Source organism: Podarcis erhardii (genome assembly GCF_964252035.2).
Source record: "Podarcis erhardii genome assembly, chromosome: 17".
NCBI classification, from domain to species: domain Eukaryota; kingdom Metazoa; phylum Chordata; class Lepidosauria; order Squamata; family Lacertidae; genus Podarcis; species Podarcis erhardii.
The window spans coordinates 825,903-848,339 of record NC_138515.1 but is presented as its reverse complement, the minus strand read 5'-3'; the positions used below and the strand labels follow the sequence as shown (position 1 = coordinate 848,339).

Here is a 22,437-nt window from a genome sequence, read left to right as displayed (position 1 = left end):
CCCCGCCATAACTGCAGGGAGAAGGGTAGTTATGAGGGTGCAGGGTAGGCCTCCTGGCACACTCAGTTCACAAAAGAAGGGTATGTCCAGGGGGCTCAGGGGGAAGAGCTGCAGGGCTGTTCCCATTGCTCCTCAGAATCTGCTGGCTGAAACCATTGCCTCAATCTTCCTAATGGTAGAACTGGCCCTGTGGTTCATAGTTTGTTCAGCAGAAACAGCTTATGGGTGCTGGTTCACACATAGTACTAAGCCAGTCACTCCAGTTTGTTAATGAAAGGCAGGAGGAAAATACGGATGGGGAAGAAATGGGGCAGATTATAGGCATATTTTCCACACACATTCACACACGTCCTGCTAGTATTGATAGAATTTAGTTTCATTCATAGTCATCTAATAAATGCTGCAATATGTAATAAACAACCAATTTTCCCCCATGCACATGTATGTTGAGGGCCCAGGGAGGGCCTCATGAATGGTGAATTCTCACCAGATATGTCCCAGTGCCTCCTGGGCAGTGATTCGTTGGTCCTGGTCAACTTCCATAAGCTGTGACACCAACTTTTTGGCTGCATGGGAGAAAGGAAAAGGGTGGTTGGTGGGAAACATTAAAGAAAGTGAACAATCGTCGTCTCTGTCCCCCCCCCCCCCCGTGACCCAGAGCGAGGTTGGAATACATGTTCTGTGGTAGAATGGACTTTACCATTTCAAGTAACAAGAGGAGCATACATTTTGAATTCCTTATGTAGTTTTGGGGGGTGGAAAGAAGACCACCACAGTGAGGAGTGTGTGAGATACCCAGCCTCATATAACCAACATGCTAAACTCTAATTAATGCATGAAGGGGTTAAAACCATAGAGTAAGCTGTCCTGCCAGGCTTATATTAGTCCTGCACGTTTTGTGATTGAAAATCCGCTGAGGCTCTCTTGCCAAAGAGTACAGTCGTACCTCGGCTCCCGAACGCCTTGGGAGTCGAACGTTTCGGCTTCCGAACAATCAAAAACTGGGAGGGTTCCAGTTTTTGAATGTTCTTTCGGAAGCCAAAAGTCCGATGGAGCTTCCGCAGCTTCCAGTTGACTGCAGGAGCTTCCTGCAGCTAATCAGAAGCCACACTTTGGCAGTTGAACATTTCAGAAGTCGAACGGATTCTGTTCAACTTCCGAGGTATGACTGTACTTGCCCCAAACCCGGATCTTGGCATCCAGGGAATTATCCTTTTATTATAGCATATCTGTTTTCCTTTTAACCAAATCAACCCACACAGAAGATTGTGCTAAAAGATGCTCTCCCCATGTGTGCTTTCTTCATTCATTCATTTAAACAAACAGGCAGAGTTTTATATTAACAACCAATGTCCTTCCCACTTGAAGCCTGAAATCGCCCACTTTCCATCTTGGGATTCTACTGTCTCATTCATTTGCATGTCTAGACTAGGCTAGAGGAGTCTGGTCAGAATTGAGTCAGTTTCCAGAGTCCTGGCCAGGCCTCCCTCTCTTACCGGCAAGAGAGATGTCATCCCAATAGGGGGAGTCAAAGTCGTAGTCCCCAGCCAGAATTTTGCGGAATATCCGGCGGTTGTGGCTCTTGCTGCTCTCATCATCTGTGTCATCGTAGAACGGGGGGTTCCCAGACAGCCTGTTTTTTGGGGGGGCAGGCAATAGGGGTGAATCAAATCAATACAAGGCAACAGAATGCTTGGACCCAAGCAATTCTGAATCAAACACATCATTGAAATAATCATATATTCCACCTCTCAGGGAATAGCCTCGCAAGGCAGCATATAACTAAAGGAGATCCAGTGGGGGTAGAGTTGAGTGGTTAAAAAAATAAATAAGAATATGGAAGCATCTAGTCTCAGGAATCAGCAGTAAAAAATGTGGCCAAAGAAAGGCAGACAGGAAGAAATGAGTCTTCAAGGAACATCTGAAGACCTGCCCTGAAGGCCCTGTGCTTTGTGTCTGCCAATCTCAGAGGCCGTACCTGTGGGTCAGATGTCTGGCGAACCATGTCTGTCAAGCTTGTTGTGAGACTGCCACTTTGGCCTTTCCTAGGTTCCTTTCTGCCCGCCTTCCCCCCCCCCCACAAATGCTGGTGGAACTCACAGAATAAACATGATAACTCCAACAGCCCAGCAGTCAACAGGACGTCCATAGCGTTGCCGAGCAACCACTTCAGGCGCTGTGGGGAGAGACACATATGGGTCAGAGGGGGAAAACATTTAAGAGCTGGTTAAGACAAAACTAGTGGTGTTAGGAGGCAGGTGCCCAGGTGCTGCTTTTCACCTTCCCAGCCCCCCCCCCCCCCGGCCAAGGTGGTGTGCTGTTAGCAGCCATATGGAAGGCAGAAATGCAAAAGGCAATGTCTTCTTTGTCACTGTTTCTCTGTGCCAGAAGGATGGCTCTATCTGTTGAATTTTTGCCTGTGAGGAAAGAAGTGTTGGGCAGCCTACAGAGCTCCTAGTTTCTGTCAATGTGCCATGAAGGCCAGTTAGAGCTGTACAGGGGAGGAGAAATCATGCCTCTTAGTTTTTAATCCAGCTCTGGGAAAGGGAAAGACATATCCATACCCAAATATTCAGGGGTCCCGCATGGTTCTGTGATGGCCCCGTTCTCGAAGCGTGAGAGGTAAAAATCCCGCAGTACCACCTTGGAGCGATTGTTCTGGTTGTAGTACATGAGATTCTCCAGCTGGAGGCAGCAGAGACACAGGTGAACAAAGTTAGCCATCATCTCTCCCCAGCCCTAAAACGGTACAGTGCAGTACAAATCTATTCCGGGTCCCTCTGGGCCCTTTCCTCTTGTTGGAAGAGTGAAAGGCCCATCAGAGGGAGGTAGGTCACTCTGAGCATGTCAGGCCTGGGATCCAGGAATCTTTCCTTACCTTGAGATTGCGATGAACAATGTGCAGGTTATGTAAATAGGCCAATGCCTCCAGCACCTGCCGGACAACATTGCTGGCATCCTTTTCCGTGTAGTAGCCCTGGTCCAGGATCCAGTCAAAAACATCCCCACCAGTGGCCCTGCAGGCGACACACAGAATTCAGCGTGAGTTGTGGAATCAGCGGAAAGAGGGCAGCACACCCCATTCCCCGCTGGGCACTGCTGGATTCGGAGTAGCCAGACAACAGAATGGATTGCAGCCCAAGTGATTCCTACGTTGCTCTTCCAAAGACTAGGACCCCGGGAGATCAGAGTTCAAATCCCCACTCAGCCACAACGCTCACTGGGGGACCTTAAGCGAGGCAGCCAGCCTGACCTACTTCACAGGGTTGTTGTGAGGATAAAATGGACAAGGGGTGGACCATGTTTGCTACCTTGAGTTCCTTGGAGTCAAGGTGGGATATAAAAGTAGCAGAGATGTGCAAAGATTCAGAGGCAAAAGTGGGCAGAGCAGCTAATGCAAATGTTACTTTTGCAAAGTGAGATCGCTTTAAATATGCCCCTGTCTAGCCTCCACTTGGCAAGTGAGAGGCATTATCAGAGTTCAAAGACACAGCCCAACCAAGCAATTCTCAATACCCAGTCAAGAGCACACAAACACCTAGCATGGTTTAATCAGCTTTACACAAATTGAAATGGCACTGGCATTATTTCTGTGATAGTAAGTTGTTTTTAACTGCTTTTAACATTGTACTTTAATTGTTCTAACCTGCCCCAAGCCCTTCAGGTGGGATGAGGGTGATGATGACGTTCAGGGCAGGTGGAAGGGCTCCTTGCCCTCTCAACCAGCAGCTTCTTGGGCACATTTGTGCCTGACATGTCATAGTACGCCTACACCTCCCAGTGAAACTTACAGTTCCTGGATGATGTAGAATTCCTTCCTCGTCTCAAAGGTGTCAATCAGTTGCAAGATGTTGGGGTGACTCACCCTGGAAGAAAAATGCAGAGATGCATGAGCTCCTGTCCTGCTCCCTCCACGAGTATCCACTCCCCACCCCTCCGAACTGCTTCAGTACCAGCCCAGTCCTCCATCTCCTCTCTCTCCTGATCTGACTCCTTCCACCATTCTTGCTGCCTGTCCCCTGCCAGTTTGGCTTTGTTGTTTGCACCTGAGGGACCATTTGTGCAAAGACCAAGTCAGCAGAAATCCCAGCCAGCCCCCAAGGCCCTAGTCAATAATGCATGCCTGGCCTTTAGACGTCTAAAGAGGCTAAAACCAGCTCTGATGATGTCAGGTTGAGCAGGGAATCAAGCGCACAGCTTTGATGGTGGCAAACAGAGATGCGGGGAGGGTTGGCTGCTTGCAATTTGGGATGGAAACAGGTGAGGGGCTGCCACCTTTCCCTTTTGGCTCCCTCTGCCTTAGGCTTGCTTTCTTTCTTTCTTTCTTTCTTTCTTTCTTTCTTTCTTTCTTTCTTTCTTTCTTTCTTTTACATCTACCAGCCTTGCAGAAACGGAGACTCGCTTAATATTCCCTTTCTTAATATTCCCTTTCTTCCCTCCTCTTCCAAGTCTAAAGGCACTCATGATTTTAAATTCCTCCTGTTCCAAATCCAAATCCCAAAAATCTGCAAATTCCTGCATGAGAAAATCTATCAAACTGTCCTTCTCCACTTCAGGTACAGCTCTGATCCTCAAATTCGTCTGTTTTTCCTTAAGCTCAATCATAGAAAGTTTCGACTTGTGGTCTTCCAGTTGCCTCTGCAGGTCTGGGACTCTCTCTGTTTCAAGTTGTGTTACCTTAACTTCCACGGCAGCAACTTTTTCCCTGGCTTCCTCTGCGGTCTGTTGTATCGTATGGTTTCTGTATTTGTATTCACCTTTTGTCCCAAGTTATTTAAGCTTTCTGTATTTAACTTAATTGTGGTAGTTGCATCATCGACTTTCTTATTAAGTTGTTCCAGTGAGTCACTTATCATACTTAATGCATGCGCTAAAGCTTCTTCTGATGACATCCCTATTGGTTTAGATTGTGTTGGAACAGTCGCAGATGAGGCAGAAGGGCCAGATGCTGACGCTCTTCGCTGCCAAGACTTCCCAGACCTTGTTGTTTTTTCTTGGAGTGGCAAATCTACTTTTTCCCCCCCATCTGCCATAACACTTAAAAATTCCAAGGTCAGTCCCACAGTCACACAATTTTATCTTACAAGTGGAAAATTCCTCTGATCCAACTCTTGTAACAGTTTCAGAAACTTCCTCTAGGGGAAAATAGTTGCTATCTGTACTTGTGTTAGTCCAAAATAACGTCTTTTAAAACACAGCTCAAAGTAGAAAGTTAGTTTCAATTTTCAGTTACTTTTCCTCCTTTTTAAGTTCAGAAGAGGGCAGCTAAAAACAATGTATCTCTCTATTCACCGTCAAAGCACATTCCAAAGCACAACAGTCTTATTGTCCTGTTTGCAACCCGTTCCCAGGTTCTGAGTGGTGGAATTTTAACTTCCTCCCCTGTCTCTTGCAGGTATATATAGTCCAAACTTACCCCCCTCTTCTCCTGCTTCCAAGGGGGGGGGGTTCCACTATTTTTAAAAGCTGGAAAAATCAGTCCTTTCCGATCGGCTTTCCGAAACTTTAGCTTGCAGCCTCTTTGCTTTGATCTATTTACAAAAGCGGAAGGCGGACTTCCTGTTTGAGCCTCCCCGCTTCAATGCCAAATTAAGTCTTTTTTTTCTTTAAAAGCTTCCAATTTATTCTACTCACAGGTAGTTGCTTTTAAAATCAAATTGTCCACAGGAAAAAGTCAGCGCTCTCCGGCAACGGCTGTGCGGCTTTGCTCCGTGGAAAAAGCAGTCGATTCACAGCACCGCGCCGCTCACCCCACTTCACTCTGGAGCCCCGAAATCGGGATTCCCCGTGAGTAGGGGAGGCGTGAAAGGTGCCCGCCAAATCCCACGCTCACAGGCTTCACCCGCCTGTGATTTTTGAGGGGTCTCCGCCGTCGCCGTGGCAACCAGACCCGGTTCCCACAGAGCAAATTCCTCCTAGTCAGAGGAATTCCGCCATTACCGATGGCGCTAACCCGGGGAGGGTTGGCTGCTTGCAATTTGGGATGGAAACAGGTGAGGGGCTGCCACCTTTCCCTTTTGGCTCCCTCTGCCTTAGGTTTTCTTTCTTTCTTTCTTTCTTTCTTTCTTTCTTTCTTTCTTTCTTTCTTTCTTTCTTTCACATCTACCTGCCTTGCAGAAACGGAGACTCGCTTAAAGAGAAATATTAATATTCCTCCTTTCCCCCTAGCAAATGCTAGCACAAAATGAGGGTGAGAGTTATGTGAGTGCTCACATGGGTCGGGCTGTGCAACTACAAAGCAGAAACAGGGATATTTTCCAAATGATTTGGCAGTTAGCACCTCAAGTTAAGGTTGTCTTTAGCAGGCATGAAATCTGTTGCCGTTAGCAGCAAAATTAACTGTAAAAGCTAGGTTTAACAGCATGGGCGTAGCCGGGGGGGGCAGGGAGGCAGCTGCCCCCCCCATCAAGCAAAACAATAAAAAAACTTAACTAACTGAGGTTCTGTCCCCCCAACATGGAGCCTGCCCCCTGGTGCAGTTAAAAGCAGATTAGGCATGATTTTCAAGGCTGGGTGTGGCATGAATAGAAAGTGGCAAGGGCCCTCTCTCCTCACACTTCAACTGCACTCTGTGTTGGTATGGGAAATCACACATCCTCACAGAACTCTGTGTCACATGTAGTTTCATCCACAGCCTGAAGAACTTGGGAACCCCACACAAACCCCATTTTATTCTGTTTTTAATCTGTTGGAGTGTCTGGGAAAACCCAGCCGCATGGCTGGGGTATAAATAATAAAAATTATTATTATTATTATTATTATTATTATTATTATTATTTAACTTTGAATTTTGTGATACATTGGGGGGTATAAAAATATTAATGAAACAATCACAGTGCCAGAAACCACTGGGATTATAAATGCCACTTAATGTTTGTTTTGCAGTTCTCAGCAATCTTTCAGCGCTGCAGCATCTACCCTCTGGAACTGCCTGCCAATTGACATTAGACAGTCACCTTCACTTTATTGTTCTTGGTGTCTGCTAAAAGCGTTTTTGTTTAAGCAAGGCTGCCAAGATGTGTAAACTTGGCATGTATTTTAATATGTAATTTTATTTTGGGGGGGGGGGGTGTTTGTGTGTGTGTAATTGGTGGCTTTACTTACAATTTGTTAAGTCTTATTTTTAACTTCCGGTTGTTACTGATGATTTTAATGTCATTTTATATCTTCCATAAGCTGCTTAGAGGTTTTTATGATTAGGGAGTATACAAATTATTTGTTATAAATTTAATAACACAAATAATACAAATGCCCCAGACCACACAGGGGAAGTTCATATTCACCCACTTACCACAGGGAAGGGAGGGGGCTGTGGGGACACTTCTAGGCTGTAACACAGGAGGCGGACCCCTCCTCCCTTGCGCAGTGAGCTGGAGCCCTACCTGTCCTGCCACTTGTGGGACAGATTTGACACCCACCTGTCAACCACTTGGCATCACAATGACATAAAGTCACAGGCCTTTTCTAAGCTGTGCTCTTCAGAAGACTTGCTCCAGGATCACAAAGGAGTTTGCACTGAACTTGCTCTTAAAATGGAGCTCCCCCTTCCATTTTAGAAGGGCTTTAATACAAACACCTTCCAGATCCTGGAGCAACATATGTTCCTCTCCTCCTTGTTTACCAGGAACAGCTGAGTGAGAAGGATATTTGGTGAGCCAAAACTGGCCCTTACGCCAGAGGGTCCTCACCTTTGGTGCAGTATAAGAACCAGGCATTTCACATTTGGCACACCTTGTGGTTATTCCACCAGGATGTCCTGCCTTCTCTGCTCTGGATTTTAGCTTCTTTGCTTGGCCCTTACTAGGTAGGATAGATATATTTCAACCATCACCCCACCTGGTGCAGTTTTCAACAAGTGGTGATTTTCTCAGCATGCAGAGCCGGTGAAGGGAAAGCTTATCTGTGGAATTTCTGCCTCATAATACAGCAGTGCGTATATATACCCACATACTGTATATAATTTCCTAATTACAAAATATTTCTTAAACCGACCAGCCTTCAAACCATATATCATAAGAGAGATGTTAAAGACCAGAGGAGCCTTCCCATGGAACCCCCCCCCCCACCCCCACAACAGATGGCAACCTTTTTGTCCTGATGCATTTGCTTTCGTGAATATTTTTATTCTCCTTTCATGTCCCCCAGTCTCCCTGTCTCATTTCCTCACAGTCCTGGAGCTCCCCAGCCCCAACGCCTCACTTCCGTTGCTATAACTGAACATTTAGCTGCGAGCTTAACTCTGGCTCGGTGGCCATGAACTTGCTCCACAGCCTGTCAACTTGGCGGTTTGCTGAAAAGAAGCTACGGGGAGTGTTATGATTTACAAAAGCACAGCTTCCTTCTCCCCAGAACAGCAGAGAAAACACACAAGCTTTATACACAGATGAGGGCCAGGGAGCACCCGGGAGTCCACTGGCACAGACACGCCAACCTGGGCTGCCTGCAGGATGGAGGGACCTTTGGCAAAGGGACTTTGGGGAGGTAAGAATAATATTTCTACCCCACCCATTCTGGTTACCCTGCCACTTTCCCTTGGAAAACCCACAATCAGGTTTCTTCGGGAGAAAGTGGCAGAGCAAGGGCAAGTGTGGATGACTCCCAGCATCCCCCCCCCACTCCTAAACCCCCATCTCAGACACGTACATCTTCAGGATGAGGATTTCATTCTTGGCTGCCCTTCGCACCTTGCGCCCGTCTTTCTTGAGAAACTTCTTGCAGATATACAATCGGTCTGTCTGGCGTTCGCGGGCCACACAAATCTCACAGAACTCCTTCCTGTGGGACAGGGGAGGGCAAAAAAGAAACCCGCTTTCGCTGTGAAAACTGCTCTGCTGCTGCTAGATGAGCCGCCCAGGCTGCCTCGTTCAGCATCTTGCTTTCTCGAGTAGCTGGCCAGATCATGTCTTGGGGAAGCAAGCAAGCGGGGCAGAAAGGTGATAGCCTGTGCCCTGTTGCCTCAGACTTTAGGGGGCCCTTTCAGCTGCCATGGCTGATAAACAATATCAGTTCTCCATGCTTTGGGTTTGAGGCCACTTTTTGGAGTGTAGCATAGCTTTTAGGGGAGGAATAGGGAACCTGTGACCCACCTGATATTGCTGGACTACAAGTCCCATCATTCCTGACCTTTGGCCATGCTGGGTGGGGTTGATGGAACTTTTGGAGGATACCCCATTCCTATTCTCAAGTGGTGGACTGGGACCTGGGAGACCAGGGTTCAAATCCTCATCAGCCATGAAACTCACTTGGTGACCTTGGGCTATCACTATCTCAACCCATCCTACCTCACAAGGTTGTTGTGAGGAGGAGGTGAGGACATGGGCTGCCTTCTCTCCTTGGAGGGAAGGCATAATAATAATAATAATAATAATAATAATAATAATAATAATTTTTATTTATATCCCGCCCTCCCCAGCCGAAGCCGGGCTCAGAGTGGCTAACATCAAATGAATAACACATTAACATAAAATCAGACAATCAAAATACATCCTCAAATCAGGATCAGAATAAAATCCAATCAGATGGCAACCTGCAGATTAGGGTTGGGGACCTTAAATACTCACCAGGCCCAACTGTTTGTGCTGAACTTATATGGGCCTGTGAGAAAAATTGGGAGGCCACTTTCATGCAAGTTCTTATGAAAGGGGAGAGGCAGTCAGACTGAACCCCGACCAAAGGCCTGGCAGAACAGCTCCGTCTTGCAGGCCCTGCGGAAAGATGTCAAGTCCCGGTCGGCCAATTGGTGCCAAAGAAAGATAGAACTTTCTTTATGTATGCCACAACAGCAGCAAGAATACTCATCGCGAAGTATTGGAAGACACAAGATCTACCCACCCTGGAAGAATGGCAGATGAAAGTAATGGACTATATGGAACTGGCGGAAATGACTGGCAGAATCCGAGACCAGGGAGAAGAGTCGGTGGAAGAAGATTGAAAGAAATTTAAAGACTATTTGCAGAAACATTGTAAAATTAATGAATGTTAAAATGATGTTGGATTGAAATGAAACGGTTTTAGCAATAAGGTTAAAAAGAGTATGTAAAAAATGGATTGATAATCAGATGAAAATATGAAGCTATAATATGTTAAGATATAGAATTAAGATAAAAACAAAGAGGGAAAGGATTTGCTGAACCAACCATGTGAACTGGAATACAAAAAAGGGAGGTGTGAGGAGGTCAGGAAACATGTAAACAAAATATAAGATATGAAAAGATTGATTTTTTTTCTTTTTCTCTAATTGTTTTTTCTTTTTCACTTTTCAGGTACTTTGTATTTTTCTTTTGTATTTTTGTATTTGTAACTTTTTCTTTTTTATTCTGTAATTACTTTCTTTTTTCTGTTGGTAAAACCTCAATAAATATCTTTTTTTTAAAAAAAAAAAAGGAAAGATGTCAAATCCCGCAGGGCCCTAGTCTCTTGTGACAGAGCGTTCCACCAGATTGGAGCCACAACCGAAAATGCCCTGGCTCTAGTTGAGGCCAGCCTAATCTCTCTGTGGCCAGGGACCTCCAAGATGTTTTTATTTGAAGACCGTAAGTTTCTCTGTGGGACATACCAGGAGAGGCGGTCCCATAGGTATGAGGGTCCAAGGCCGTATAGGGCTTTAAAGGTTAAAACCAGCACCTTCAACCTGATCCTGTACTCCACCAGGAGCCAGTGCAGCTGGTATGGTACCGGATGAATGTGATCTCGCATGAAGTAAATGCAATGACCAAACCAAGTCCAGAGGCACCCGGGCAAGTTTTAATGGTTGTGGTGCATTGAAGATGCACCACATTTGCCGCCTGTGCTGTCCTGAAGGGACTACCCTCTGGCCTTCAGCTTGTCTCTCCCAGCAGCCAGTTCATGGATCCTTCGCAGCCTAGGAGGCCATTTTGGAGAAGCTGTGCTCCTCTTCTTCCTGTTTACTTGTGGAAAAATGGCAGGCAGGGTATGGGCTAAAACGAAAGCAACAATCGCCGGAGCTGCTAACTGTCCCTTGCTCACCGGCTGCATATGTGCCATGCATTTAGAGCACACCCTACACCCCAGGGAATCTTGGGAACTGCCGTTTGTTAAGGGTGCTGGGAATTATAGCTTTGTGAAGAATAAGCTACAGTTCCCAGCATTCTTTGGGGGGAAATGTGCTTTAAAAGTACATAGCTATTATGTGCGCCAGGGGCACCTAAGGCAGAGCAAAGGGAAGGAAGGGGTTAAGGGCTAACGGGGTGGGCAGCCGCAAAGCAGTGGCATGAGAGGCGTGAGGCCAAGAGCTCTGTCCTGCTGTCAAGTGCCAAGTTCCACGTGCGCCAGGCAAGGGTGAGAAGATGCTGTGGCTGCTCTGAGGCTGCCGGGTGCAGGATGGCCGTGCGAAAGAGAAGAAAGGATGCTGCAGCTGTGCCAGAAATGCCAAAGGGCGTCTGGCCAACTGCTGTGACAGGACATTCCAAATAATAGGTGGCAAAGACACAAAGACCCGCCAGTGGCCCGGCTCCTTTGCTCCCTTGGGGTGCTTCCCCGGAGGCCACAGGGAGCTGTGGATCTTCAGCCGGGGGCTCTTCATTCTGCTACTCTACTTACGCCCGTAGCAGCTGCCCAATCTCATACTTGTCCGTGATGTCAGACAGGCTGTTGTAGTTCTTGTCATCCCGAAGTCCGATGCAGCCAAACGGCATCCTGAGGAAAAGCAAAGTGGGCTGAAATGATTCCCAGTATAATCTGGGGGCCCAGGGAGGAGGGGGCCACCAGGCCAGTATTTCCTGCTCTGACTTGCAGCAGCCTTCTAGTCTATCAGGCATGAGACATTCCCAGATCCATCTGAAAACATCATGCAAAGCGTTTGTGGATCTTCCCCAAATCTTCCTTCCTTAGATTTCTTATCCACCCTTCACCAAAAAGTCTCACATACCCTCCAACGTTCTCTGATGAAAATAGGGGTGTCATATTCCATAATAATATAATGATAATTTGCCACAGCCACTCTGGGTGGCTTCCAACATATATAAAAACATAAGAAAATATTAAACCTTAAAAAACTTCCCTATCCTGGGCTGTCTTCTAAAGGTTGTGTAGTTACTTATCTCCTTGGTTCAGGAGTCACCTCACTCTCTACCCACTAACATTTCTCTGATGACATCGTAAGGAAAATAGGAACATTCTGGAAACAAATCAGAAACTGGGATGGCATTCATAAAACCGGGACTGCACCTGTTTTAGCTGCACCTCTGTGGGAAGTCACTTCTGCAATTTAGGGGCTGCCACAGAGAACTAGCCCCCTCCCAGGCCAAGCTTCCCTAAGCTTCTGAGGGTAGTAAAAATACCAAGGGAATCAGCGTAACATTAAATAAGAATTAAGGAAACTTTTTGTTCTTGCAGCTGTTCGAATTCTGTGCAGCCCCTAAATATTGGAGTACGAACATAAACAGGTCAGTAGGTTTTGTTTTAAGTCAACAAATTGAGTTTTGTGTGTGCAGAATTTAGCAAAATGTTTTAACATGCGTTCTTTAACTTCCTGGTTCCCTTCCAAAGAACTGCAAAGTGCCTATCACCCAACGACTGGCACACACACACTCCACGCCAGATCCATGCAACCAGAACCCCTCTTGCCACCCTCTTCACAGCATGGGGGGCTGGTCCTAACTGGAACCATTGCCCCCTTGGAAGGGAGGAATAGGGGCGGCGACACACAGAGGCACCTCCTGCTGCCATGACCCTTTCTCCTGTCAAAGTTCCCTTCATGCCTCATTAGCGTGGCCTTCACACTCCAGAGGCAAGGAGCAGCTAGAGCGGAAGAGCACGCACATCTCCTTTCAGGGCTGGGAACAAAACCCTTGAGTTCTCTCTCTCTCACACACCAGCCCAAATACATCTGTCTACATGCTGTATGCACATTTCTGGCTTAAGAGGCAGCTACGTTGTTCTTTTACTCAATCCAGATCAAAGCCAGTTTGATAGGGAAATGCATAAAAAGGCAGAATTTCCTAAGAAGCAACAGGATAGATATGGATTGTGCCTAACATGGTGTGTCCACCACTCCCCAAACCAGAGGTGGGAGTGCATAGGATGCAAAGCACATGGGAAGCACATAGCCTCCATTCCATGCCTCTCCCAAGGCTAAAGAGAGAACCAGGGGTCCTGGTTCCCTCAGCACCACGGAAAGCATGGTGACACATCAGACAGCACAAACAGCACCCCCTCCAGGGATGATAGGTGGGGGACCTGTTCAAATGATGCCCTTCAAATGATGCTCTACTGTAACTCCCACCATTCCTGGCCATTGGCCATGTTTGCTGGCACTCATGAAAGTTCTAGTTCAGCAACCTCTGGAGGGCCAAAAGTTCCCCCTCCCTATATGACATCTCCCCTCCCCAAGGATCTCAATCCAGAGAAGACGAATTGTGCAGAAGCCTTGTGGAAATTAATGAGACTTACAGTAACATAAGAATAGACCTGCTTGATCAAGCCAGTGGCCCATCTAGTCCCACATCCCACACAATGTCCAACCAGATGCTGATGGGAAGCTCACCAGCAGGACCATCTCCCCACCTGGGATTCCCAACAACCAGAATTCCAAGACAAACGACCTCCAGCAGTGGAAACAGAAGATGGCCATCCTGCCTAGAAGCTATTAATAGCTGCCATGGACTGATTGGATGCAGAGCTTGTTATTCCTAAAATCTCAAGTTCTTTTTCATAAATGTGGTTGTGTGTTAAAGCACATTGTACAAAAGCAACACTTTTGACCTGAGATAGCTCTGGGGCATTTCAAAAGGGGAAAATTATTTTGTGGTCCATGGGCTATCTTTTTCTGTGGTAATCCCTTGTAGCTGAGTAAGGTTGTCTTCCATGAACACGGTTTTAACAATGAGTTTGTAAGAGACTATGCAGGCCAATTCTGGATCCACACATCCTTCCACAGTGGGGATATTGGTTTCCGGACGGGAGTTGGTCCTGGTGAGGGTTTGCCAAATGTGCCTTCCTCTTAGCACGTTTCTCTCTTTCATCCTGAGTTTAAGTGCCTTCAAAACCCAAGAGACCTTTGGTAAAGGCTGTTCTCCAACTGGAGTGCTTGCAGGCCAGTGTTTCCCAGCTGTAGGTGTTTATACTACATTTTTGAAACATTTGCCTTGAGAGAGTCTTTGAACCTCTTTTTTTGACCACCAGCATTACGCTTTCCATTTTTAAGTTCTGAATAGAGTAGTTTCTTTGGAAGACGATAATCAGGCATCTGAACAATATGACCAGACCAACCAAGTTGATATTGAAGAATCATTGCTTCAACACTGGTGATCTTTGCTTCTTCTAGTACACTGGCATTTGTTCACCTGTCTTCCCAAGTCATGTGTAAAAGTTTTCAGTGACACCACTGATGGAATCTTTCAAGGAGTTGATGATGGCGTTTATAAGCGGTCCATGTTTCCCAAGCATACAGTAAGGCTGGCAGTACACTAGCTTTGTAAACAAGCATTTTGGTTCTCCTGTGAATGTCCTGGTCCTCAAATACTCTGTGTTTCAATCAGGAGAAAGCTACAGAGCTCAGGCTATGCTGGATTTTGGCATCAGTGTTGGCCCTTGTGGAAAGATAACTGTGCAGGTAGGGAAAGTGATCAACATTTTCCAGTGTTACACCATTAAGTTGGATTTGAGGTGCTGCCAATAGGTTGTTTTGTGCTTGTTGGTGCAGCACTTTGGTTTTTTGGATATTGAGCAATAGCCCAAGTTTTCTTTGAAAGCTTCTTTGAAGATATTTAGGATGGTTTGGGTAGTTGTACACACTATGTTGTCATCAGCATACTGAAGCTCTATGACTTAAGTTATGGTAACCTTACTCTTTGCTTTCAACCTACTCAGATTAAAGAGCTTTTCATTTGTTTGATTCAGTATATGATTTCTACCCCGGTGGGGAGTTTCCCTTTGACAAACTGTAGGATCATGACAATGAAAATAAATAGAGTTAGGGCGATAACACAACCCTGTTTAACACCTGATCCCACTTGTGAATGGTTCACTTTGAGAGCCATTGCTATCTGCAATTGCTGCTGTCATATTATCATGTTCACAAATTTATCTGGGCAGCCAGTTTTCAGAAGGACAGTCCACAGGGCATTGAGATGTACAGTGTTGAAGGCCTTAAAGGTAAAGGGTAAAGGGACCCCTGACCATTAGGTCCAGTCGTGGCCGACTCTGGGGTTGTGGCGCTCATCTCGCTTTATGGGCCGAGGGAGCCGGCGTACAGCTTCCGGGTCATGTGACCAGCAGGACTAAGCCGCTTCTGGTGAACCAGAGCAGCGCATGGAAATGCCGTTTACCTTCCTGGCGGAGCAGTACCTATTTATCTACTTGCACATCATGCTTTCGAACTGCTAGGTTGGCAGGAGCAGGGACCGAGCAACGGGAGCTCACCCCGTTGCAGGAATTTGAACTGCTAACCTTCTGATCAGCAATCCCTAGGCTCAATAAATGCTGTATACAGGGGTTGGTTTTGCTCTCTGCATTTTTCTTGAAGCTGTCAAGAGGTGAAAATCATGTCCACTGTTCCCCTAGAAGGTCAAAAACCATTTTGGGATTCAGGAAGGGTCACCTCAGATATTGTTAAGAGACGGTTTGCTAAGATCCTTGCAAGAATTTTGCCAGCCTCAGCTAGTAAAGAGATGCCATGATAGATTCTGCAATCCATTCTGTCACCTTTTTCATGTTCATGATAATTTTGGCATCCCTAAAGTCTACTGGGATCTCCTCTCTCTCCCAGATTTTTTTGATGAGCTTGTGAAGTTGTTGTATAAGTTTAATTCCGCCCACTTTGAAGACTTTGGCAGGTATCCCAACAGGTCCGCTGGCTTTGTTGTTTTTCATTTGGTTAATAGCTGTACAAAGCTCTCCCAGATTTGGAGATACTGCAAGCTCATCTCTAATTTGTTTTTGCGGGATTTGTGAGAGGATCTCAGCAGCTACAGGGGAGTTGTAGTTAAGGAGATGCTGGTATATATAAACCTCCCTGTTATAAGTAGCCATGATAGTGGGAAAGGGAGACTCTGGGATGCCATGGCCCTTAGGCATGGTTATTATGGGGTGCCAGCTGTATGATCTTACTCACCCTTTTAGTCCACCCTTATGCTCTGCTCTCTGGGCAACACACATACGACTCAGATACCTTCACCCCTGAGCTCTTTATCACTTTCCAAACACAAGAAGACACTAATTTCTGGAAAGACGCATGGCATGGTGCCTCTGTTTCAAATCCTGCAGAGGGAGGGAGGGAAGGAGAGAGGGAGACCTTGCCCAGGCCTCCAGGAGCAATGACAAACTAAAACTTGGAGGCATAGACACGGATCACAAGGGCAGTATGTCCCATGACAATAATAGGGCACAGCCCCCCACCCCCGGGCCTTCCTGCATCTTTGCTGGAGGTCTAGGAGTTCTCCCTCTCTCAAACTCTTGCTGTTAAGTGTAGACAGTGCTAAGCTGGATGGGCAATAGAATAGCACTGATTCAGGGAACTTGCAGACCACAAAGCTATTTTTTGCTGAGATTCACACCTGCAAATTCAAAATACACAATTAAAGATGATTTTTAAACTCTTGCACAACAAACTTGCTTCCCCAAAAGATCAGACTTTTCCTGACAAAGTAATGGAGAAATGCATTAGAAAATGGTGCGAAACACTTGCTTTGGTGCAACTGTAATCTAACCTCCGCACAAACAAATCAGAACAAATGTTCACTAAAGAGCCAACATCATCTAATCTCCCTGTAAAAATAAATAAATCAGGTTGAATGCTCGATAATCAGGTTGTCTGGAAGCACTCTCAGTATAAGGCAGCTTCCTGCACACCGATGCTTTTCAAATGGCCTCTCAGGACCAATGTTATTAGTTGGACTGTGTGGCTGAGCTTAACTATGTTTTCTTCTGGCCTTCTTAATATTGGGAGGAGAATGGATAAGTTTTCTTTTTCCTCTTTTTGTTTGGGGTTTTCAGAAATGGAAGAAACAACCTAAATATATTTTCAACTATATGAGTGAGTAAAATCTCCAGTGCTCTTTCTCCAAAAGGTGGTCAGACTACCAGTTGCAGAGCTGGCAGCCAGTGGGTTCTGTTCACAAACTCCTTTCCTAGCATGGGCCTCTTGCTCTCCAGAAAGGTTCTCAGGGTGTCATTGGTGATTGACATAGCCTTCCTTTCTGAGCAGAGGGGCGATCTGTCTCTTTCTTCCCCCACTCCCTCGCTGGAAGTCAGCCAGGCTGCATTCCTGCATCAGTTCTCAGTGAGTCATCAAGAACCTGAGGAACAGATCCATATAATTTCTGACTCCAAACTTATATAGTTGGATATAATATCTGGAGGCAGCTGCTTCTTACCCAGGAATAAAATGTCCCAGTTTTCTGTTGTGATTGCTGTACATTTGAATTCCTCACAAGCAAACCAACTCCTGCCTCAGGCTTGTTTTTTGACCCTTAACCCTTTTTCCTTTTCAGTAAATCTATTATTTTGACAACAGCATTGCTAAATACCTTGTAAGGGGTGACATAACTGCCAGAAAAAGTTGCAAAAGCCTGCATAAAAGGAGGGACCTGCTTGCCACTCTCAGCAGCAACTCAGCTGTCGGCCACCAGGCTCAATTCTTTTGTTCCAAATGGCTACTCAGCACTTTGATTTTTGTACTCTTGGATTTGTAGTTTATTTCTTCTGTTACCGGAAAATCCGAGGGCTCCCTTGGACAAATGAAGACACCGACCAGGGCAATTCAGAGCAAAACAGCAGCCAGTAGGCTTGGTCTTTATTTAGGAAAAGACTGTCGCGACAGGGCTCCCACCGTCCACGAGGTGAAACAAAATGGAAGCCCCGAACAAAGGAAGACCCTAACTTTTATTAGATGATAATCTCCGAAGCTACACCCCCAAAATTACATCATATTTACATCATGATTACATTAAAATTAGGAGGAGTCGAGGAGGGGCTACACAGGTAATCTGAGTGTCCTGACACCTGGCCGGAGCCTCCTCTCCCCTCCCCACATGAGTCATTTTAAGGACAAAGGAGAAGGGCGAAGTTTCCTGCCCCCTGAGGGGAATCCGGTCAGAGCCCTTTGTGAGAGTCTGTGCGGAATACACTGAAATATGCAAGTTATTGTGTCCCTGATAGCCTTCTGTCTGAGCCCATCACGATGGTCGTCAAGGTTGTCACGTCCGCTGCAGAGTACGTGACCGCTCGGTCAAAGGATTATGGTTGCCCTGTATCAGGTCACCCCCCCTTTGATAGTCCTTGTAATATGTAGTCAAATAAAAGTGGTCCGATGAAAATCCGATGGCTTTTAAGAGATGACCCTCTAAAGGGACATCTCTAGGGTCAGGGAGGGGAGATGCGTGTATGTGTGTGGTGCTTGTGCGGTACACGTGTAAATGACAAAGGGGGGGTGATTTCCGGCGACAGTTCCCCCCTTCGGAGATAAGATTGTGAAGGTAGGAAAACCGCGCAATCCTTCTCTCCGCACAATCAATAAAAGTCTGACATGTCATACCTAGAATCTGGATTTTGGAAGTTCTTCAAGGGTCCCATTTCGATGGGAGTCGTCTGGGTTCTTGGTGCCGGCAGTCTGTAGGTAGTAGCTGATCGCGGGCGAAGAGTCGGAAGGCAAGAGCCGCAAGTCTGACAGCACATCGGGAAGCAGTGGATTGCACAGCAGAAGACAGCAATGCAGACGGTTACAGTAATGAGGATCAGGAGTCCGTTCCCTAGGAGTTGTTTTATCCAGCCTGACCCAGGCAGCCAGCTCCACAACTGGGTATCTGACAGTCCTTCATGTTGGATGTCTTTAAGCTCGTCCGTTAGTTTATGGATGTTGTTGAGGTGTCCGGTAATATTAAGGGTTTGATCGGACACGTGGGTGCAACACTCGGTTCCGACAAGGGCACAAACGCCTCCGGTCGAGGCAAGAACGTAGTCCAAAGCAAGGCGGTTCTGAATCGCAGTCTGCCTGACTTCCGTTAATTCCGTCAGGATAGATTGGGTAGCCGCATTGGACTCCTCCATGAAGTTTAACAGGATATCCGTTAATTTAAGGATATCGACATGGTTGGAGCCGGCTCCATACGCGGGAAAAAGAGCCCGGCCATAAGTCTCACTATTGGCTGCCACGTCAGAGAGTTGTGATAAGTCCTTTGCCCTCTTATTGCGTCTCCTTCCGGAGGGTAGATCTTGTGTGACCCGAACTCCAGGTAAAATTAGTCCAAGATAACAAGTGCCACGGGAGTGGGGGCTGGCCCATACATAGCCGCGGTGGCCACAAACCCAGAACAACCCCTGTAGACACGAGTCTATGCGGCCCGTGAGGAAGGCACGGAAGAAACATTGGGAGACCGGGGAGGGGCTCCAGGAGTCGGGTAAGCTCATTACGCGTTTCCATGCAGACATTAAACTGGGGTGGATAGAGGGGTTGCCCTGGTGCCATAGGGTAATCCTGCCGTTTAAGGTAATGTCAATGGTGTACTTACAGGTGCTTTCGCCGATAACTTTGTCATTCCCGCTGAACTTCCGGCAAAGGTCACCTGTTGGGATAGAGAGGTTCTTGATAATCTGGCCTGTAAGTTTTTAAGTCTCTGTAGTCAAGCCTTGCAATTTCTGGTAGGAGGGGGCAAAATCTTCTTATGTGCCCTATTTCTTCACAGTTATAACAAACACGCCGGTCTCGGGAGTCGGATCCCCTTGGTTTGCCTTTGTCTTTATAAGGGGGAACCCCTCCTGCATAAGCTAATACTCGCGGAGAGTCGGGCTTCTGATCTTTCTTTCTCCGCTCATCTCTAGAATTAAAGACTGACTTGGCGATGGAAAGAATTTCGGTTATAGTCTTTCCGTCGTACCCCAGGTGAGAGTTTAGGGCTTTCCTTATATCTGCCGTTGCCTGGTCCTTGAAGAAGCCTTTAACTATGACTTCATGCTGAGGACTCTCCGGGTCTATCCCACCCCAGGTTTTGATAGCAGAGACTAAACGGGAGTAATAGTCGGACGGGTGTTCTTCTGGCCCTTGAAGGACGGCTTGGACTTTTGTCCAGTTTACCGTTCGCTGACCAGCAGCTTTTATTCCATCTAAGATGGCCTTTTTGAAAATTTTTAAACCCCATATGCCATTGTCTGTGTTATAGTCCCAGTCAGGGTCATTAAGTATCGTCTGGGCGGTCAGTGGGGCCATCGAGGCGGGACGATTTGGTTGGTAGTCTTCTCGGGCTAGAGCCTCCCCCGCTTTTGCTAATATTTCTCTCCTTTCTGCCTCGTTAAAAAGGGCCCCAAGCAACATATGCACATCCGCCCATGTAGGATTGTGAGTGGAGAAAATGGTGGCCACCTGGCGGTGGCACTTGTCAGGGTCGTCCCTTAAGGAGGGCATCTTGTCAGACCAATTCATCAAGTCCGACGTAAGGAAGGGCTGATGAGTAAAAACCATGCGTGGTGGGTCTCCTGCCCTTGCTGGGGGTATTGGTAATGCTCGCAGAGGGAAAACGCCTTCTATTTCTCCGTTCTGCATATTATCTCGGTTCCTAGTTCTGCTGGAGACGGGTCCCTCTTTCCCTCCGTTAAAAAATTGCCCATGGAGTAGGGGTCCAAGATCCAAGTCTACTTGGTCTTCTCCTAAGTTGGATGTACTCGAGGAAGGGTTGGGTGGCGAGGTATTCGGTATGTTTTGAGAAGGGGCAACAGCGGGTGGGTCTGTTACGCTTTGTCTCAGTCCTGCGCTTTGGGAGGGGGTAGCGGCGGTTGGATTTGCTGCGCCTTCCCTCGGTCCCGCGCCCCCTTCACCAGTTCCTGTCCTGTCTCCAGCCCCGGGTCCTGGCGGTCGGGGAGCCCGTGGTTCAGGGTAGTAGAAAGGGACGAGGGTCCTATCCAATTGTTCCTCCTGGGTTCTAATCTCATCATATGGAGGGGGTCTGGTTGGTTTCAAAATCGCCATTTGACGGGCAATTTGGGCTTGCTGCCGTTGAAATAATTCGCGGGCTTCGACAAAGACATTTAGGTAATATAGTTGTTGGGGCTTCTCGTCAGCTAAATAAGACTTAAGTGCTTGCATTCTTATGAGGTTGAAGGAACCATGGGGCGGCCATCGAGAAAGTGGTTCCAGGTGGTGGGTAAAAGCGACCCACGAGATGTTACAGAGATCCCTCAGTTTGGATTTTGAGAGTCCCTTTCTCCCTCTCAATTCCTTCCAGTTGAGGAGGACAAATTGCAGAGGGGTATCAGAGTCCTCCGCAGAGCAGGAAGGCTTCATAGAAGCCTTGTCGCCAGGAGGAGTCCAGTCAGAGTGTTGGGAAGCGTGGGCTCCCATTGCTCTATTCTACGGAAATGGGGTTGGCTAGCGATGTGCACTACAGACAAAAGGATGGACAGACAAAGGGAGACATACACAAAAAAGGGGAATAGAAAAAAATAGTATTCTTTCAGTAATTTAGGTACCTCAGTTTATTTCTATTGAACTTAATCCTGCCTACTATCGAACCGTAACTAACTTATCATCTATAATTCCCAAACATCAGCCTTGAACTCGCGGGTCTCTCTCTCTACCCGATACACAAACATAACTCCTAAAATCCTACCGCAGTATTGCTTACACAACTGGTCCTAGTGTGGGGCCCCAATTTGTGAGCCGCCCCTTCTACCCTCCACGACAGCCTCCTGCCTAGCCTTGGAGACTAAATTCGGAACCCCTACTGGACGCTTGCGCAATGCAATGCCAGATCAAGGTCCGAGAAAAATGAAAGTTTGGAAAGGAAACAAACGACCTTGCATTCTCACGTACCCGGGTCATCCCTAACAAAGGTCGCCAGGCAGGAGGGGCGGCTTCGTTTGCATAATAGACGAGAAAAGAGAGAGAGAGAAAAAAAAAGCTTGGATGGACGCCTCTGGACGACTCCGAGAGAGGGACGTCAGAGAAAAACAGTAAAGAGCCGCGCTTTCCCGGACTCAATTCCAAGACGGAAAACGGGGGAGAAAAGGATAGGGGGAGAATTTTTCTTTGAAGGACGCCTCCAGACGACTCCGAGGGAGGAACGTCAGAGAAATAACTAAGAGCCACGCTTTCCCGGACTCAATTCCAAGACGGAAAAAGGGGGAGAAAAGAGATAGAGAGATTAAGGCATCCCTGGACGACTCCGAGAGGTAATGCTGGAAAACAGTAAAGAACCACAATTTCCCCGGCCACACTCCGCGTAAGAAATTGAGGGGAGAGAAAGAGAAAGGTTTTGGCGTACCCAGACGACTCCGAGAGGTAACGCCGGACAGTAAAGTTCCGCGATCTCCTGGCCACTTTCCGAAGGGGAGAATCGGGGTAGAAAAGGACAGAGTTAAAGCGTACCCGGCCGACTCCGAGGGTCTACGCCAGAAATGAAAGAAGGAAAGTCTGGCTGTCGTGGGGACACTGCTTCTCCACCCCCCTCCCAATGTGTTTTACTTCAAACCATACTCACGTTCGAAGAT

At 47.0% G+C, this 22,437-nt stretch overlaps 1 protein-coding gene across 4 annotated transcripts in view; it reads right to left on the bottom strand.

Annotated features, from left to right (window-relative positions):
• The window catches only part of LOC309332009 (caM kinase-like vesicle-associated protein), a 56,279-nt gene that overhangs the window by 5,395 nt on the left and 28,447 nt on the right, over nucleotides 1–22,437 (bottom strand). For 3 of the 4 annotated variants that reach the window (XM_081844643.1, XM_081844644.1, XM_081844645.1), the window contains exons 2-9: nucleotides 11,560–11,655; nucleotides 8,644–8,775; nucleotides 3,792–3,866; nucleotides 2,879–3,017; nucleotides 2,565–2,685; nucleotides 2,101–2,176; nucleotides 1,497–1,633; nucleotides 488–566 (exon numbers count right to left, since the gene is read on the bottom strand). In XM_081844643.1, coding sequence (XP_081700769.1) covers nucleotides 488–566; nucleotides 1,497–1,633; nucleotides 2,101–2,176; nucleotides 2,565–2,685; nucleotides 2,879–3,017; nucleotides 3,792–3,866; nucleotides 8,644–8,775; nucleotides 11,560–11,655 — 855 coding nt within the window. Of the gene's footprint in view, nucleotides 1–487; nucleotides 567–1,496; nucleotides 1,634–2,100; nucleotides 2,177–2,564; nucleotides 2,686–2,878; nucleotides 3,018–3,791; nucleotides 3,867–3,953; nucleotides 4,170–8,643; nucleotides 8,776–11,559; nucleotides 11,656–22,437 lie in introns of those variants that run through there. The other variant, XM_081844646.1, reaches the window with a different exon arrangement.